This window comes from Argopecten irradians, chromosome 16, assembly GCF_041381155.1.
Source record: "Argopecten irradians isolate NY chromosome 16, Ai_NY, whole genome shotgun sequence".
NCBI classification, from domain to species: domain Eukaryota; kingdom Metazoa; phylum Mollusca; class Bivalvia; order Pectinida; family Pectinidae; genus Argopecten; species Argopecten irradians.
In genome coordinates, this window is record NC_091149.1 from 32,982,168 (window position 1) to 33,003,401 (window position 21,234).

A 21,234-nucleotide genomic window follows, 5' to 3' on the forward strand; every position below is an offset into this window, starting at 1 on the left:
CTTACATTTGTTCAGTTTCACAAGGTTTATTCTTAGTTTGTTGGCATTTTTTTTAAACTTCAACACATTTTACCTGTTGAGTGTTTCATTTCGTCATGGTTTCCAGAAAATAAAACATTGTGGCATATTTGAACAGAATCATGTGTGTGTTGTGTTTGCCTTGGATTCTAATCGAAAGGTTTGTGAATTGAATATTGATCATAGTTGTCGGAACAATACAGTTACATATGGATATTTATCAGCCTCAAAGTGCTGTGCAACACTCGGCAATAGGGTTGAATTCATCCTCTGCCAGGAACAGAGTGGAGGCAGGGTCAACCGGAGCTACGTACCGAGGGGAGATAAATCACAACCATTATCATGTGTAATGCCCGATGTCGTTCAGTTCGGAGGCAGGGTATGATTATTCGTTAGCATTGGGATTTGGTTGAAATTTTATGATCGATGATCACAGTTTTGTTGAACCAATCAATGATCAATTAAAATAGATTATATTTGACCGCATATGTTTTCCAGGAAAATTGTATAAACTTTCTTCTATAGGCTCACATGTTGCCATGTTCCAAGGTCGCTTATGTTTTCACAAATAAAATCATACTCCTCTGAACGTTTACATTAATTACTACATAGTGCTTATGTGCTCTTCAATTCCTTTAGACGCTTGACATTTGAAATGATATGAGCAACAACATACACAAGCGATTGATTGCGACAAGTTTTCTATGACTTTTCTTGCTTGTTTTACTGACTGGCTACTTAAACATTCTCGTTTATCATGATATCGGGCAATTTCGACGAAACTCGATTATAGATTTCTTAATCGATTAATTTTATAGTTCAAACACCCCAAACAAACGATGCTTGATGAACTCGATAAATCGGAACACCACTATTACGGTATTCGTTCTAGTTGACATTTATCTGTAAAAGAAATGCAGTATTGCCAACCTCTGATGAGGTCAAATCGGGTGATCACCCTTAAAAAAAACGTGTGAAAGGGTCAAAACAAGAGTCATGTGCGGAACCACATTTTAGTATAATTCTTACACATTTAAAACCCTAAAATATGCATATATTTAATATCTTAATATTTTTATTCAATAATATTTATGACATTTTTTGTAATGATATAATTAATATCTGAAAATTAATAAAAAAAAAATGTCTTTTTCAAAATATTAAATGAATAAAATCCTGATTTTTTTTTTGGTCTACACATATCCGGTTTCACTATTATCTTTGACTAAACAAAATACTGCAACAGGATATATACTGTTCATGTTGACTATGTTTTATTCATGTGAGTAAATCTTTGTCTGAAATCATAATTGTTTGTATTTTTGAAGAGTTTTGAAGAGATTATTTCTGATTTTGAACAGTATTAATTGGCCATGTCTGATTTTGCTAGCTGGCTCTGGCTAAAAACGATCATGGACATCGTGATGCATGACTGAACAGATTAATTGCTACAATTTCACACCTTTATGAAAGTTTTTGTAAACACAAACATAGCTACCTGCATTATTCAGTGGCCTGATATGAGTCTTAAGCCCTGAGGTGTTATTAAAATTGCACTTATGGCTTTATCCGGCGTAATTTTTGTAAGCTTTTTAACACTTTGGTACAAGTGCTGAAAATTGGGTTATTTGATGAAACGACGGGTCAATCGGGTTACGCATTCTAAAATGTCTAAAAAAAACGGGTCAACCCGGGGAAATCGGGTGAGTTGGCAATACTGGAAATGGTTACTGGTTGCGAATCCTGTGAAATATCAGTTTTAGCTGATGAAAACTGCTTTGATTTTTCATGTATTTAAAGGGACAGTCTTAAGACTATAGAGTGCTTTGATTTTTTACATCGTATCAAGTATTCGCCGTAATTAGCGCTCAGGCTATTAAAAAAAAGTAAAAGCCAAAGGGTGCTTATTGGGTATTATATTGTTACATAATTAAATGCTAAGTTGTAGACCTAAAAATCAACATATTCTTGTGATTCGTTACATTTTCACTGCAGCGCCCCACTATATAGTATATAACCTTAATACAGTGTTATAATTTCTTCACAAATGATACATATGCACTACATTAATATGCCTTTTTAGGTCATCTGACCCGAAGGGTCAGGATGACCTATTGTCATCATGCACCGTCCGTCGTCGTCCGCCGTCCGCCGTCCGCCGTGCGTAAACTTTTTATTCAAACGACTTCTTCTCAAGAACCAGAAGGCCCAGGGTACTCATATTTGGCGTGTAGGTTGCTGGGATGGAGGGCTACCAAGTTTGTTCAAATGAATGACCTTGACCTTCATTCAAGGTCACAGGGGTCAAAAAGGCTAAAAAATTTAAACAACTTCTTCTCAAGAACCAGAAGGCCCAGGGTACTGATATTTGCCCTGTAGGATGCTGGGATGAAGGGCTACCAAGTTTGTTCGAATAAATGACCTTGACCTTCATTCAAGGTCACGAGGGTCAAATAGGCTAAAATCCTTTAAACAACTTCTTGTGAATAACTAAGAGGCCTAGAGACCTGATATTAGGCCTGTGGCATGCTGGGATGAAGGGCTACCAAGTTTGTTCAAATAAATGACCTTGACCTTCATTCAAGGTCACAGGGGTCAAATAGGCTAAAAAATTTAAACAACTTCTTCTCAAGAACCAGAAGGCCCAGGGTACTGATATTTGCCCTGTAGGATGCTGGGATGAAGGGCTACCAAGTTTGTTCAAATAAATGACCTTGACCTTCATTCAAGGTCACAGGGGTCAAATAGGCTAAAATCATTTAAATAACTTCTTGTGAATAACTAAGAGGCCTAGAGACCTGATATTAGGCCTGTGGCATGCTGGGATGAAGGGCTACAAAGTTTGTTCAAATAAATGACCTTGACCTTCATTCAAGGTCTCGAGGGTCAAATAGGCTAAAATCTTTAAACAACTTCTTCTCAAGAACCAGAAGGCCCAGGGTACTGATATTGGGCCTGTGACATGCTGGGATGAAGTGCTACCAAGTTTGTTCAAATAAATGACCTTGACCTTCAATCAAGGTCACAGGGGTCAAAAAGGCTAAAATCTTTAAACACAACTGCTTCTCAAGAACCAGAAGGCCCAGGGTACTGATATTTGCCCTGTAGGATGCTGGGATAAAGGGCTACCAAGTTTGTTCAAATAAATGACCTTGACCTTCATTCAAGGTCACACTGGTCAAATAGGCTAAAATCCTTTAAATAACTTCTTGTGAATAACTAAGAGGCCTAGAGACCTGATATTAGGCCTGTGGCATGCTGGGATGAAGGGCTACCAAGTTTGTTCAAATAAATGACCTTGTCCTTCATTCAAGGTCACGAGGGTCAAATAGGCTAAAATCTTTAAACAACTTCTTCTCAAGAACCAGAAGGCCCAGGGTACTGATATTTGCCCTGTAGGATGCTGGGATGAAGGGCTACCAAGTTTGTTCGAATAAATGACCTTGACCTTCATTCAAGGTCACGAGAGTCAAAAAGGCTAAAATCTTTAAACAACTTCTTCTCAAGAACCAGAAGGCCCAGGGTACTGATATTTGCCCTGTAGGATGCTGGGATGAAGGGCTACCAAGTTTGTTCGAATAAATGACCTTGACCTTCATTCAAGGTCACAGGGGTCAAATAGGCTAAAATCCTTTTAAACAACTGCTTGTGAATAACTAAGAGGCCTTGAGACCTGATATTAGGCCTGTGGCATGCTGGGATGAAGGGCTACCAAATTTGTTCAAATAAATGACCTTGACCTTCATTCAAGGTCACGAGGGTCAAATAGGCTAAAATCTTTAAACAACTTCTTCTCAAGAACCAGAAGGCCCAGGGTACTGATATTTGCCCTGTAGGATGCTGGGATGAAGGGCTACCAAGTTTGTTCAAATAAATGACCTTGACCTTCATTCAAGGTCACAGGGGTCAAATAGGCTAAAATCATTTAAATAACTTCTTGTGAATAACTAAGAGGCCTAGAGACCTGATATTAGGCCTGTGGCATGCTGGGATGAAGGGCTACTAAGTTTGTTCAAATAAATGACCTTGACCTTCATTCAAGGTCTCGAGGGTCAAATAGGCTAAAATCTTTAAACAACTTCTTCTCAAGAACCAGAAGGCCCAGGGTACTGATATTGGGCCTGTGACTTGCTTGGATGAAGGGCTACCAAGTTTGTTCAAATAAATGACCTTGACCTTCAATCAAGGTCACAGGGGTCAAAAAGGCTAAAATCTTTAAACAACTTCTTCTCAAGAACCAGAAGGCCCAGGGTACTGATATTTGCCCTGTAGGATGCTGGGATGAAGGGCTACCAAGTTTGTTCAAATAAATGACCTTGACCTTCATTCAAGGTCACACTGGTCAAATAGGCTAAAATCCTTTAAATAACTTCTTGTGAATAACTAAGAGGCCTAGAGACCTGATATTAGGCCTGTGGCATGCTGGGATGAAGGGCTACCAAGTTTGTTCAAATAAATGACCTTGTCCTTCATTCAAGGTCACGAGGGTCAAATAGGCTAAAATCTTTAAACAACTTCTTCTCAAGAACCAGAAGGCCCAGGGTACTGATATTTGCCCTGTAGGATGCTGGGATGAAGGGCTACCAAGTTTGTTCGAATAAATGACCTTGACCTTCATTCAAGGTCACGAGAGTCAAAAAGGCTAAAATCTTTAAACAACTTCTTCTCAAGAACCAGAAGGCCCAGGGTACTGATATTTGCCCTGTAGGATGCTGGGATGAAGGGCTACCAAGTTTGTTCGAATAAATGACCTTGACCTTCATTCAAGGTCACAGGGGTCAAATATAGGCTAAAATCCTTTAAACAACTGCTTGTGAATAACTAAGAGGCCTAGAGACCTGATATTAGGCCTGTGGCATGCTGGGATGAAGGGCTACCAAATTTGTTCAAATAAATGACCTTGACCTTCATTCAAGGTCACGAGGGTCAAAAAGGCTAAAATCTTTAAACAACTTCTTCTCAAGAACCAGAAGGCCCAGGGTACTGATATTTGCCCTGTAGGATGCTGGGATGAAGGGCTACCAAGTTTGTTCAAATATAATAAAATGTCTTTTCTTTTAAAATGGTGTTTAAAGCTTGATGTTGCTTGTTATGTTCATGTCGTTGTAGTTGTAGATGTAGAGTTGAATGATGATGGAGGCGTTAATTTTCAGTTGCATGGTTTTTATTTGGTTCCATATGCATATTTAGTACAGTGGATAAAGGACCATATAGTCCTATACATCCTGACGGGAATTACAATCATAACTTCTCCGTCTACTAAAATACATGTACAAAATTATTTCCATGTTTCCTAATGTTGGTATCTGTAGAAGTGTCCTGGTGTGAAGTGTGCCATGTCTGTAGTGTCTGTGGAGTGTAGAGTGTCTATGGAGTGTCTGTGGAGTGTGTTTAAAGAATATCTCGAGTCTCTTATATATTCGATACCAGGAAGCAGGAATGGCGTAAAGGTCACGATTTCCTAAAATTATGCCAGGCAATGATTCAATAACAACTTCCTAGTTATGAACTGGCTTCCTATATGGGCTTAATTCTTAGACGATGTTCCTGAATCAACTGCCTGAAGACATATGCACATTGGTCAATCAAATTATCAAGTTATATATAGCTTACTTTCACTTAAATCTTTAAATTAAATTTCCATTCCAAGGCATCGTTATACTACATTCGCCATATACTCATATATGATTTCAAATTAGCTAAAATTTGAAATCATTATGCTACAAAAGTAAAATTAAATTTCCATATTAAGGCATCGTTTATACTAAAAACATCTGAAGAAAGTTCACTGTGAAATGTGCAAAAAAAAAAAATAAAAGATATTGTCAAAATTAACATAACTGTACACTATTCTTTTGCCATACAATGTAAAATATTTCAACAAAACACATTAAAATAAATTTTCGGGTAAATGTACAATGTAACAATGATGTTTGGATTGACATATGTTGATGATATTAAGTGGTATGTAAATTAATGATGTTATCAATAAAAAAAATCCTAACTTCTGTATGACTTTTAAGGTTCATGATATGCTGTTATCAGAAGGAACAAATGAAAATGAAATTGGAAGTTCTTTGTTATTGTGTAAAAAAAAATGTTGTGAATTGTGCGTGATATGTTATTAGAACGTCGGAGCAACAACAATTAAATGTGTGTGTTATATCACATCACTACTCCGCCTCTAACATAAAAAATGGGAAGTTTATGAATACGTTTCATTCTCCATGCATTAGCACGTGAGAGAAACTTCCCATAAGTATATATAATATGTAAAATGTGTAAAAGTGTCAACAAATAAAGTAAGATATAAATTGTTAAAAGAACTTCCATATAAATATTAAGTATATAACAACAGCATAATCATGAACAAGTCATTGTAAAAAAAATTAATGCGACTTGGATGAGTTTTTTTTTAAAAGTAAGATGTAACGTGTATTAGTTGTTTTTTAAAAATAAAATGTTATAAAACTTTAAACAAAAATTGTACTGTTAATATGAACAGTTAAGCTACCGTAATTATCAAATATATATTGATAAGATATCTATAAGTACTATTTGACCTGGGGCACAATTTGTCATAGCGGAAGCAGATATGTCTTCAGGCAGATACCTGACCAACCATTACAAAATGTGTTAACTGAAATGAATAACGTAATTGTTCCATATTGAAATGTCTTGATTTTGTAAAATATAGGATGATAACAGTTCGTAAGCAAAAATAAAAATCAATTATAAATAGTTATTAAATCCAAAAGAAAATAAAACAATTTATCCTGATCTAGTAATGTTAAGACTTGTGCTGTATAAAAAATGACGTTAAATGAGAAAAAAAAAATATTGTTTGAATTTGACGTTGAATCGTCTTAAAAACAAACGGATGAAATATCGCTTTCCAATTAAAGCTGATATCTTTAATAATAAAAATGAAATGAAAATCATTTTGCAAAGAAAGTTCCATTATTGTGTATTTGTGTATGTACACGTTGAAAGAAACATAAAAACTTGTGTGTGTGCCCGGCATTGAACTGCATCGGGTATTCCTCCCAACGTGAAATAATATATATAAACGTAAATATGTCATAAATAACGAGACAATGGGCCTTAATGAGATAGCTCACCACCCTATTGTACTCAAGACATACTGGTTGTTCCAATTTACATTTTAATACTGCATGTTAACCATGTCAGCAGAACAAACCAGACGTTTTAAATATATATTGTGTAAAAAATGTATTCGTGTAAATGAAAAATAATAATTTAAAACAAAAAGGTATTTTGAGGAACTTTCTCTGTAAATGACATTAACGAATAGCACAAGTCATAAACATATTAATAGAAATGAAATTAACTAAACATTATTTATCAAAAAATCTCAAAAATCTGTTAGCTCAGGAAAAAAATATAAAATTGAAATTGATAGTATGGTAATATTAAATATTTAAGTGTAATGAAGTAAATTATATTTACCATATTGAATTTTAAAAAAAAAGTATCACATTACTACAAAACGTTTTGCTTAGAACAATTATCATCCTGTTATATGTATGTAAAAAAAATAATGATAAACTTACTTATACGTTGTACTTTAAAACATATGATATTTAGATGGAAACTAATTTTTTTAAATGTATAATTATATCAGTTTAGAAAACAATAAAACACTATACATTACCAAAAAGTAAATTCCAATATATAAAACACATTTATAAATGTCAAAAATTTTAAGAAGTAATTACAGTTCCATTTTGTTTGTCTTCTGTCTTCGATCTTCTGTCTTTTAACTTTATGGCTCATTCACGGTGCTGGTTGTGTAGTGGTCAGTAGGGTGTTGTTGGTGGTCTCTGCATTTTGGTTCCTCTTGTTTCGTTCATTGTGTGGTTTGTGGTGATGGGTTTGGTTGGCTGTGTTCTTGTGGCACTGATGATTGTATAGTGGCGTAGCTCCGTTGGTGATATCCGCGAAACCCAAAATTCCATCGCATTGTCACGGCATCAGTATAATAAAATGTCTTTTCTTTTAAAATGGTGTTTAAAGCTTGATGTTGCTTGTTATGTTCATGTCGTTGTAGTTGTAGATGTAGAGTTGAATGATGATGGAGGCGTTTAATTTTCAGTTGCATGGTTTTTATTTGGTTCCATATGCATATTTAGTACAGTGGATAAAGGACCATATAGTCCTATACATCCTGACGGGAATTACAATCATAACTTCTCCGTCTACTAAAATACATGTACAAAATTATTTCCATGTTTCCTAATGTTGGTATCTGTAGAAGTGTCCTGGTGTGAAGTGTGCCATGTCTGTAGTGTCTGTGGAGTGTAGAGTGTCTATGGAGTGTCTGTGGAGTGTGTTTAAAGAATATCTCGAGTCTCTTATATATTCGATACCAGAAAGCAGGAATGGCGTAAAGGTCACGATTTCCTAAAATTATGCCAGGCAATGATTCAATAACAACTTCCTAGTTATGAACTGACTTCCTATATGGGCTTAATTCTTAGACGATGTTCCTGAATCAACTGCCTGAAGACATATGCACATTGGTCAATCAAATTATCAAGTTATATATAGCTTACTTTCACTTAAATCTTTAAATTAAATTTCCATTCCAAGGCATCGTTATACTACACAAATGAATTACCTTGACCTTCAATCAAGGTCACAGTGGTCAAATAGGCTAAAATCTTTAAACGATTATGTTGCATTGTACTAATAGTCAGATGACCGTTAAGGCCCATGGGCCTCTTGTTGTTTTTTTTAACAGTTATGTGGCAAGTTATTTAAAATGGACAAACTTTCAAAAAGCACCAAACGATTATTATATAACAAATTATGGATATCTGGGAAGAGGAAAAGGTTAAACGAACAATACAATCAGAAAGAATATGATAACATTACTTGTGAGTCTGATTCTTCAAGTTGTGACACTGACAATAATAAATATTATATGTCAAAAAGTTCTGAAAGTATACAATCTATTGAAGAAGCTGTACCTGCTGATCACACTCCTATTACTAGTGAAAAGGATAATAATTATGACGGTGATTCCAGATCTTCTCAATATTGTGATGAATGCAGTGATGAAGAAAGCTTAAATTCATTGGACATTTCTTCCGAGTCAATTATTAGTATTTCTGACAGTGACAGTAAATCTGACACTGAAAATTTGTCGGAAGATTTAAGGTCATGGGCAAAAAGTTATGAAATCAAACATAATAGTTTGGATTCACTTTTGCATGTTTTGAAATCACATGGCCACACAAACTTACCAAGCTGTGCAAAGACCTTACTTAAAACACCAAGAAATATAAACATGAGGATGGTATCTGATGTAGCATTTTATCATTTTGGACTGGAAAATATGCTTGGGCACAAGTTATCACAGATGCCTGCTCAGGCCCTTGAAGACGTTCAACGTTTTGTCTTGGCTCTGAATATCGATGGATGTCCTTTGTTCAAGAGCACAGGGTTGTCAGCTTGGCCAGTGTTAGCATGTGTTACAAATATAAAACCAAGAGTGATATTCCCCATATCTATTGCAGTAGGAGTATCAAAGCCTAAAGATTTAAATTTTTTAGTAGAGGCAATATCTGATTTAGACAAAGCTTTGCGTGAAGGTTATGTTTTCAATGACAAACAATTTACAGTTCATTTACAATGTGTAATATGTGATGCACCAGCAAAAGCATTTGTGAAATGTACTAAACAATATTCCGGATATTATGGTTGTGATAAGTGTTGCCAGAAAGGATTCTATATTGGAAGGATGACATATCCATTAATTTCACTATTCAACATGAGGACCAATACCTCATTTCGAAACACGTCTCAACCAGAACACCATAAAGGTCTCTCACCATTTACCAGATTGCCAATAGACATGATTGAGGATTTTCCGATAGATTATATGCACCAAGTTTGTCTTGGTGTAGTGAAAAAACTGATTTTGAGATGGATTAGAGGACCAATTGGAGATGGAAGATTATCAGCTACACAAGTTTCGCTGATCAGTTCCAATCTTCAAAGTTTACGGCCATGTATACCAAGGGAATTTGCACGTAAACCAAGAAAACTTGAAGACATTGATAGATGGAAGGCTACTGAATTGCGTCAATTCTTGCTATATACGGGACAGTTTGTCTTGAAAGATGTGCTAAGTCATCCATATTACAATAATTTCATGGTGTTGAGTGTTGCAATTTGCATTCTGGTGAGTGAGGAAATGGCTTTCAACTACCGTGATTATGCCCACCAACTATTACAACACTTTGTAAGCAAGTGTAAGGATATTTATGGTAGGGAATTTTTAGTATATAATGTACATAGCTTAGTTCATCTCAAAAAGGAAGTGGAGAAGTTTGGATGTCTGGACAAATGTGCAGCATGGCCATTTGAAAGTTATATGCAGACTTTGAAGAGAAAAGTCCATTGCGGTCAAAATCCTGCCAGCCAGATTGTAAAAAGGGTCCTTGAAGAAAATGAGTGCAAATCAGAATATAGTTACAAGTTGAACAATCAAATTTATACCAAAAAACCAGATAATGCATATAAGATAGCATCAGGAAAATACTGCGAAGCTGTGCGTAGAGTAACGGAAAACTCTTTTATGTGCAGAGTTTACCACTCTTCAGAAGCTTTGTTTGAAAGACCTTGTGACTCGCGAACTCTAGGATTTTGTATGTTTAACAAACATAACTATGCCATGAAGACAATACTAAGAAAGGATTTAGTGAAGAGGTGTTTGAAGTTTGAAATGGAAAATCAAAGTGTATTTCTTCCTTTACTTCATGACTTTTCACAGCAGAACCGTTAACCAACTTCATGTCAACTTGTATACATTATAACATACAAGCTAGACTATGGCAGGGTACGTTACACACTAAACAATACCACATTTACTTAAGCATGCGTAAGTATAAATATTTACAGTTTGCACTAGCGACATTGTTTCAATAACCATACTTTTGAAAAATATCATGATCACACTTTATCACACCTCTGACAGAAATGTCTCCATATGATTGGCGGAAAGCCGTCACGCGGTGACCCCGTAACACTTTATAGGTCAGTAAATGCAATATGGCGGCTTTCGTCCTCACTTCAAAATTGAAACACATTACTCTTCAACTAAATATACCGTTTCATTGTGGTATAAAATATATATATATATTACTTGTTATTTTTTTGTGTTTAATTACCAGGATTTGTTTTTACTTTAACACAAAGTGAATCCCAATTTCTAAATGCGTGTTGCTTCCCCTGGCTACACCATTTTCAAAGCCGGTGATGCTTCACTATACAAATTAACAAAGTCAGTTAGAGTCAGTCTGATGTTGTCTGATGTTGTCTGACTGTAAACTGACTTTTACTCTGTTAAAGTCAGTTTACAGTCAGTCTGATGTTGTATTAAATTGAGGTAGGCCAACTGTTGATTTATGAATTATTTATTATTAAAGTTGTATTTCTTGTAATTTCACTGAAACGACATGTCGTTTTAACATTTGATATTTGAACGTGGACATGTATCTTGATGATTTAGCTCCCCGAAACCATATGTCAGCCTATAAGAGAGCCGAAATCTAGGGATAATATATTCCTTGTTTTGAACAAAACGCCTTCAATCATCGCCATGTTCAGTACCTTCGGGTTTTGTCGGAATTCCGAATCGTATCACGTGACTGACGTCCACACGTCCTGCACGTGGTGATCCAGGTAACTAGCGTAAGCGCACATGTGTTTGTTTACGTTTTCCTTCTGGCTAATATGAGCAAATCGTGCTGGTATATGTCCACAGAGCGAGTATTTGAAACATCTAATTCACACATAGCCGTAATTCAATATTGTGTGTATCAAATATTGTAATGTGCTAGCATTATTTTCTTTGTAGATCCAGTCTGCTGAGGTCGACCACATGTTTTGTTTACGAAAAATAGTTGACATTTCTCTTGGTTTCACAACTCTCGTGTTACTTCGAGATTGTCGCGACAATGTTCGGAAGAATTCGGAATTATTCGGCCTCTTTCGAGCCTATTTTTCACGTGTACACGTTAAAAAGATTTTTTACTTTTATAATTAATAATACTTCCAGTGCTGCAACTTTATTATAAAAATTGGTAAAAAGTTTAAAACTCAGACAAACGGAGAAAAATATGTATAACACTTAAACAGTTTTTACTATGACAAAAAGAGCGAAAGTGATAGACCATACAACTTTAATACTCATTTTGCAGGTTCCTTAATACATACAGTGTAAACAAATATGTAGGCCTTACTTTTTAGCTCACCTGGCCCGAAGGGCCGGTGAGCTTATGTCATGGCGCGTCGTCCGTCGTCCGTCTGTCCGTCAACATTTCCTTTAAATCGCTATTAGTCATAGAGTTCTGCATGGATTGTAACCAAATTTGGCCACATACATCCTTGGGGGAGGGGGAACAGAACTTGTATAAATTTTGGCTCTGACCCCCCGGGGGCAGGACGGGCGGGGCCCAATAGGGGAAATAGAGGTAAATCCTTTAAATCGCTACTAGTCATAGAGTTCTGAATGGAATGTATCCAAATTTGGCTATAAACATCCTTGGGGGAGGGGGAACAAAACTTGTATAAATTTTGGCTCTGGTCCCCCGGGGGCAGGAGGGGCGGGGCCCAATAGGGGAAATAGAGGTGAATGCTTTAAATCGCTACTAGTCATAGAGTTCTGATTGGAATGTAACCAAACTTGACCACAAACATCCTTGGGGGGGGGGAACAGAACTTGTATAAATTTTGGACCTGTCCCCGGGGGGCAGGAGGGGCGGGGCCCAATAGGGGAAATAGAGGTAAATGCTTTAAATCGCTACTAGTCATAGAGTTCTGATTGGAATGTAACCAAATTTGGCCACAAATATCCTTGGGGGAAGGGGAACAGAACTTGTATAAATTTTGGCTCTGGTCCCCCGGGAGCAGGAGGGGCGGGGCCCAATAGGGGAAATAGAGGTAAATCCTTTAAATCGCAACTAGTCATAGAGTTCTACATGGATTGTAACCAAATTTGGCCACAAACATCCTTGGGGAAAGGGGAACAGAACTTGTATAAATTTTGGCTCTGATCCCCCGGGGGCAGGGGGGGAGGGGCCCAATAGGGGAAATAGAGGTAAATCCTTTAAATCGCTAATAGTCATAGAGTTCAACATGGATTGTAACCAAATTTGGCCACAAACATCCTTGGGGGAAGGGGAACAGAACTTGTATAAATTTTGGCTCTGACCCCCAGGGGGCTGGAGGGGTGGGGCCCAATAGGGGAAATAGAGGTAAATTCTATATAAATCACTACTTGTCCTAGAGTTCTGCATGGAATGTAACCAAATTTGGCCAGAAATATCCTTGGGAGAATAAGAACTGAGTTTGTATAAATTTCGGCTCTGGTCCCGGGGGTCAAGAGGGGCGGGGCCCAATAGGGGAATTATAGGTAAATCCTATAAATCGGTACTTGTCCTAGAGTTATGCATGGAATGTAACCAAATTTGGCCATAAACATCCATGGGAGTAGGAGAACAGAACTTGTATAAATTTTGGCTCTGACACTCCGGGGGCAGGAGGGGTGGGGCCCAATAGGGGAAATAGAGGTAAATGGTTTAAATCACTACTTGTCCTAGAGTTCTGCATGGAATGTAACCAAATTTGGCCACAAACATCATTTTTGGATGGGGAACAGAACTTGTTTAAATTTTGGCTCTGGCCCCCTGGGGGCAGGAAGGGTGGGGCCCAATAGGGGATTTAGAGGTTAATATTAAAATTGCTTCAGAAAAGAAACAATGAACCTGTATTCAGAACATTACTTGGCATTACAAACCAGGTGAGCGATACAGGCCCTCTGGGCCTCTTGTTTGTATCGTTTGCCAACATGATTCAAGTTTGATTTCCGATTCTTGACAAAATAAATTGTAACCTTTATATACTTATACTGTATAATGAATCAAACCTGTCCTCAATGCATACCGGGGGTAAATTCTTTAGTCATGCAGTTACTGACCACCTATAAAGGCATATAGAAGAGGGTCAGTAAGAAGTATAGGCCAGGGCTCAATTCCTGGTTGGGGCTGGCCGACAGGAAACATATCTGCATTTTCTACACTTATAATAACTTCATGATATGTTCTCTTTAAATTATTACTTCATGTAGCAGCCAATTGTTCAAGTTTTCTTTGAAGCTTAAGGCAATCCCTAATTTTGACTTAACTTAAAAGCATTGACCTTAAATGGTTTGTCCAAAATAGGGTGACATTAGCTCAATGACTTTTCATTTTGTCTGTGCCATCTTTGCAAGTCACAAGTTTCATTAGATCGGAACTACAGTACCAAACTTCTAGGTGTTCAGAAGAAAAATCTGCCAAAAATGTGTTTGCTTGTATTGTTTAGTACATTAAGAATCAAAGCTATCTTATGAGCTAAAATTGATATTTCACAGAATTCAGTAACTTATTATTTTAACAGACAGATCAAGGATCAGACGGCTATATTTGATTCTTTTAATTGCAAATGATATTAGCAATTAAACAGCTGTTTATCAAATAACCAAAAATCATTTAAAGGCCCTTAGTCTCGAACTACCTTTCCGAAACAAAAAAAAAATACCGGTAATGTTTCTTAAAAGAAAGTTATATTGATGGCCTAAAATGTGGTTACAACACTAACAAATGCACAATTGTCTTCATAATCCATTAATAGTAAATATTTATTTTGCTGTTTTATCATCTGGCGCAGTGCACGTGGTAGTCAACTAATGTGCGGTAATTAGGATGAAGGCGGGAAACGTAAGACGACCTGCGTTATGAAAATAAACATTTAATTTATTTTAATTAAATGGTTTAGAAGGTGATATGATAAGTATAGTATTAGCTAGTAGTGTATGCTATAAACTTCTGTGACGACAAAATTATCAATCTCGTTTCCGTCATTTGACATTTCCGTTTTAAAAATTAAATGCCGTTTCGGAAAGGTAGTGGACCTTTAAACACTAGACTAGAGGAGAGTATATACATTGTACCTAGTAGTCTGTAGTAATATTCAATACATATTGAGATGAACTTATCTAAAATTATAATTTATTATTCACTATTGCACTTAACTACTAGAAACTGTGAAATCTATATTCAAATGTTGCCTTTCAGATTTGTGTTATGGCATTTAGGATTGTCCATTTTGTTCGAGACGATTCCGTGGAATGTGTGCCAAAATCATGGCTAGAAGACACAGCAAATGGGGTAGATATATCTAAGTTGACTTATTGTAGTATCCTCAGTTGGAGTAAAACACAGCTAATTTCAACAATTGATAACATGATAAGCCTGTATACTGTTGTATCATTATTTATGCATACTTGGCTTATAATATCCATTGCGGGTCAATTTGGCTATTTCCATAAAAATTACTTCTTTTTGAAACTAAGCATGGGATAGCACTCATTATGCAATAGTAGCATCCTTATAAATAGTGGGGCTGACCCCCTGGGGGCCTGAGGAGCGGGGTCAAAAATGTCAAATTAGCTGTTTTCATATATAAACGACTTCTTCTCTAAAACTAAGCATAGTTTAGCGCATACTTATAGGGTGGGGATTCAAAATTGTACAAATCAGGGGGCTGACGTCCTGGGGGCCTGAGAGCCGGGGCCAAAGGGGTCTATATGATGACATTCATATAAACAACTTCTTCTGAAACATAACTTTGAATAACACTTGTAGACTGTCATATGATATCAAATAGCATCGTTATGTGGTTGGGATTCAAAATTAAACAAATTGTGGAGTCAATTTTGCTATTTCTTAGTTTTTTTTATAATTAATAAAAAAAAAACCAACCAGGTGAGCGATACCGGCCCTCTGGCCCTCTTGTTTACGTACCTCTTTTTAGGTTACCTGAGACGTAGTCTCATGTGACCTATTCTGATCGCCTTTTGTCCATCGTGCGACGATTAAACAATTTAAATTTTCAACTTCTTGTCCTAAACTGCTGAAGAAATTTCAATGAAATTTGTAATACTTAAAAGTAAAATTTGTGTAAAACATAATCCAGATGAAACATTTACTTATTAAGATATAGTTCTTCAAAAACTAAAGTGAGACATTTCTGTAGAATGTCTTGTTACAGGTATTTGTAATTATAGATGCATCTGTAACTAGGCCACATTTAGAGGAAGTAATGCAGCCGTGCCGTAATTCAGTCAAATGAGTCTATAAGATTGGCCTATTACAAATAATTTACAACTTACTGGGTATCTATATACGTAGTTGGAAGGTTTATATCTTTATTTATAAACATACAAAATGTTTTGTTTTTAGACTATGTGCTACTGGCCAGCAAAAGATAAAAAAAGATTGATAAAAAGCTTAGCTGAGCCAGATAGAGAACTTTGGAAGAAATATTCCATTAGGTGTCTGGGAAGAAAAGGTGAGTATAATTAATTTGTAAAAAATGTATGTATTAGAGGATCTTAAATGATTGTTCATTTCATATGAAATGTTATAAAATAAGTCTTTAGAAGTTTTTTTCACAAATTCTCGTATGAAAATGAAAACGGATGCAAGGTGTTATACAATAAGATACATTTTGTGACATAACTACATTAAACAACCTACATTTCAAAGAATCTCAGGTATTTTTAACTACTATTTTTAACCACTATTTTGTCCAGTTGTCCTCGCAGTCCTAACATCTTTATATTTTTTCTGTCGTCTGACATCACAATGAATTTCCAGCCAATAACTCCACATTAGATTAATACACTAATGACACATTCAAAAGTTTACATGGGCAAAATCAGACGAATTATGTGATAAATAGGAGTATTTCAGTTTAGGCCTATTATGTTTTGAGAAAGATTGGTTTTTGAAAAGTTAGACTGTATATTATAGAAACACAATTTTATTAGTCTATTAAATATAAGCTTCAGTTAGGTAAAAACAAAAATTGCCTGTTTCCGTTGACTTAGACTTTGTGATTAACTGACACATTTACTCATTTGTATTTGAATAACAGGCTATGAGGACTACAATACAGCACGATACTATCTAAAGAAAGCTGAGGAAACTTCAAATATTGACAGTGAACAAGAAGAAGTCAATCGCAAACGAAAGAAACCACATAGATTTTTGGAAGAATGTTCTTCGGAATCTGATGAATTCGAACCAAAAAGACCAGGTATTTCATACATTCTTGAATCTTGAGATTCTATCATTGAATTCCATGCTTTTAACTCACCTGGCCAAAAGGACTAGTGAGCTTTAAATACAGTTGTATATCAGGCAAAAAAAATTTTATTAGTTTCTCAGGCCCCGCCTGATTTTTTACGCGCCCACACCACATATTTTTATTGCTAAAATAAATAAAAATTAAAAAATGACCGGCGCATTAAAATTCCGGATTTTGCAGGTCCGGAAAGTCGTAAGTTTTACTCTCGTTTTTGCCGCCGGTTTAGCTAAGTTATACATGAAAATAATCTTGGTAAAAGTGTTTTAAAGAAATAATATGTACCCGAAATATAATAAAGATGAAAACTAAAAATATGTCTGTTAGACATTAAGTACTTGATAAATACTTCCTAACCTTATAATTAATTTCCTCTATGAAATCATCCTCTGCAACAGGTGTACGTAGCATTTTCGCTCATTATCCTTGGGACTATTGCAAGGAGATGGTTTACGTCCTTGGTGCATTGTATAAATACTTTCCTTTACTTCATCAGAACTTTCAATGTGAAGTTACTTTGAAGTTCTTTGTTACATTAAAGTGTGTTTATTATCATATTGATATTGATACGATACACTTGTTTCGCTGTTCAAAATAGTCGTCCACTAGAACACCGTCCACCGTCTGTACACGTGGTGACTTACCCGTGTCGTGCTTGAACGCCTTTCTTGGGTACATTAGATCTAGAGCTCAGACACACAGACTGATATTTTATAATGTGTTTTTTATTCTGTTTCTCTTACGCAAAGCTGTGTAATTTTATAGATATCAATTAGAACTGCAGCAAATGCGGTCTATGGTCACTAGTGGTGTTCCGATTAATCGATTTAGTCGACGTCGCCTCGTTTGCTCTGGAAAATCGATTAATCGATTAATGATTTCTGTAGTCGATTTCAAAATGACTAAAACGAGAGAAAAAAAATACGAGGCACAGATAAAAGATGAGAAATACTTCGAGGCACGCCGCTTTCTGGTGTGCAGCAATTATAGTGTTTACAATGTATCTGTCACATGATGTAACACGGTTTCTGATTGGTTACTGGATACGTTTCCGCTGTCGCTGCAAGCGCTTCAGCTTCCAGTAGCAACAAGCGATGATGAATGTACGACAGACGATCATCCGGGGGCAAAACGTTCCCGTGTGTGGAATTTTTTTGGATTCAAAAGAATAAAGGACATGTACAGCTGTCCTCCGAAACTCGACATGGAATTTGTCTTCTGCATAAAGTGTGGAAACAAATAAAAATTCAACAGTAAGTTGAATCGTCGGAACATTTTTTGCCCGGAGTTTTTATAATTACTGTATATTTGAAATTTTAAAACGTGTTAATGTATTGCCGAAATTCTGTATTCTTCACAAAATAGTCAATAATTTTGCTGTCTAGTGGTGAACTTCAGTGACATCATAAATATCCTATATTAAGATTAAGGAAGATGAAAGTAGAACCACGTTGTTGTTTTCGGTGGCTAGCATCGCTTTAAGTTTTATATATTAAACATTAAATTTAGATATGTAAAACGAAGTAATATCTGTTAAATCAGTCATAAGGTCATAAGTCTTAAACTCACTGAAAAAATATCAAATTTCTTTTGTGGAAATAGTTAATGTTAATTTCATTAAAATGACAAGTCATTAACTTTCTTTAGAGTTGATCTTGTTATGTCAATTTGTCAACAAATTCATAGTAAAATAATTAACACAAATATCTTGAAATATTTTGAAAACAATTTATTCAATGAATAATTAATTCATTATAGAATAAAAAAACAAAACAAACAAAAACAAAGCACATAGAAATTATCGGATACAAAATGGCATAAAAGAACACATATTGGAAACAGTATACAATTTAAAAAAGAAAAGAAAAAAGCAAACAAGAAATTTGATTTTTGTAACCTGGAAGCCCTACAAAGGACACACAATTAATCGATCATTAGTCGATGATCGATCGTTTTAAAAAGATGATGATCGATTGTGAATTTATGAAGTGATTCCCAACACTAATGGTCACAGGGTTTAGTAAGCGACAGTGCAACGTACACCTAGGACCTAGGATGATGTGAAATAAATTAAATATGTGGCGGTACTAAAGAGTATCCGTTTTGTCACTTTTTATTGACTGTATAAACCTGAATTGCATTGTATTGTTCCTGAAGTTTCCAAAGTCGAGCAGATGCTAAAAAAAAAAAATATTCAGACCGATGCAAGAGTTTGTATGATACGCCGCTTGAAGTTTACACAAAACAAATGCATTTAGCACTGTGTAATGTCACTGTTGTTAATTTATAGTAGATTATCGCTGACAAGTATATCTTAATATATGTTTTTGAAAGTTTGGTGTCACTAAATCATGGCGATATCTATTAAATGGTAAAAGACACTGACTTCCGGGACACTGACTTCCAGACTCGCGTGCGCAGTTGGAATCTGCGCATAGCGGATGTACACAGACTCTACACAGACAAGGAAAATAATAGTACGAGTACACTCGCACTAAAAATCACGTACCAGATGCATGTTGAACCATAAACTGGTTTAATTCACGGAAAATCGGCCAACTGAACTGTGGTTGTTTACAATCGTAACACAATGGCGGACTGATTTTCTGCGATATTGTTAATGAGAAAATAATAATAAAATTGTCAAAAATTATAAAATATCAAACAATAAGCTTAAAGTATATTATTTAAATATTATGTATGTGCAAGAAATGTCCACAGACAGTGGAAAAACGATCTTCTGAATGACTGCTATCTGCACACGTGTTGCACATAATGTTGTTCAACAGGTGTATTTCTCAGGATTCTGTCAAACAGTTCGCTGTATTTTCATCGCGAAAACATAATATGTACTTTGTACTTTATTACTATGAATATTGGAAAATATACTGCAGTAATTAGGGTTTAATTGAAATAGTTTTAAGTGTTTCACAATTATGAATAATGTACTTATTTTCATCACAACAGAAATACTTATTAATAAAATATTTTTAAACCTGCTTGTTACCGCAGTAGTCAAAATGTATCTTAATCTGATCTTGAGAGAGAAAACAAAACTAAATTTCTTTGAAATTTGATCAGTGATTTTCTTACTCAATAATTTCAGGGGCCTGTACTTTGACATCACGCTTGTCCGTCGGACGAGTGAAAAATTCTGACAATGACTATATGACCTACACCTTATTAATTATATCGTTTCTCGGTAAATTTATATAGGGTCTGACATTCGTAACGGTTTCTTAAAAATACGACGAAGCAATGATAAGCTTTCGTTTTCTGCATCATTCTAGGAATTCCCGACTTTCGTTTTCAATGCGCATGCGCATGTACAGCATTGTAACATGAATAAATCCGAGGTCTATTGATATCGTAATCAAGAGTCTAGAGGTGTATCGAAAAACAAGATGTCACAGCGAAATTTGCTTCAGTTTTTAGCGACATTCGCCTCAAAAAAATCTTACCAGTAAGCTAATGGAGTTAAAAATAATATATACCTACTACATTGGAAAGTAAGTTAAAATATCGACCCTTTAAAAAGATATCTTTTTTATAACACTTGCATACAAAATTGTTTGGGAATTAAATGTTTTGTCGGTCTTCTTGTAAAACTGTCTGTTAGTCATGTTATCCCGAATCGGCAATCAATGTACATCAACTTATTTTTGACAATATTGCAGCACTTGGGAGTACATTTCAAAAAAAATTTTCATTGTATGTTTTCTTGTAATATGTATATTTTAGAGAATTTTTCTTTATATGTGAAAATATTTACATAAAATTGGGAAAATACAATAAAATTTCTCTAGGGAAAGGTGCCTTTATTCTGCCCCAAATGTACTTAAAAAAATCACTGTTGGTTTATTTAAATTTTTAATTAATTATTAAATACTGTTAAAAATATCATAATGTAATTATTAATTACTATTGAAAAATATATTTTTTCATTTAGATCTTTTTTGAATTTACACCAAAATTTTGGAAAATAATGGATGGATC

General features: G+C 35.4%; 1 protein-coding gene across 1 annotated transcript; it reads left to right on the forward strand.

Moving 5' to 3' along the window:
• The first annotated feature begins 9,331 nt into the window (after positions 1-9,331).
• Positions 9,332-10,831, forward strand: LOC138310184 (uncharacterized). Its single transcript, XM_069251305.1, has one exon. It carries the CDS (start codon positions 9,332-9,334, stop codon positions 10,829-10,831), a length of 1,500 nt encoding a protein of 499 aa, XP_069107406.1.
• The last annotated feature ends 10,403 nt before the right edge of the window (positions 10,832-21,234 follow it).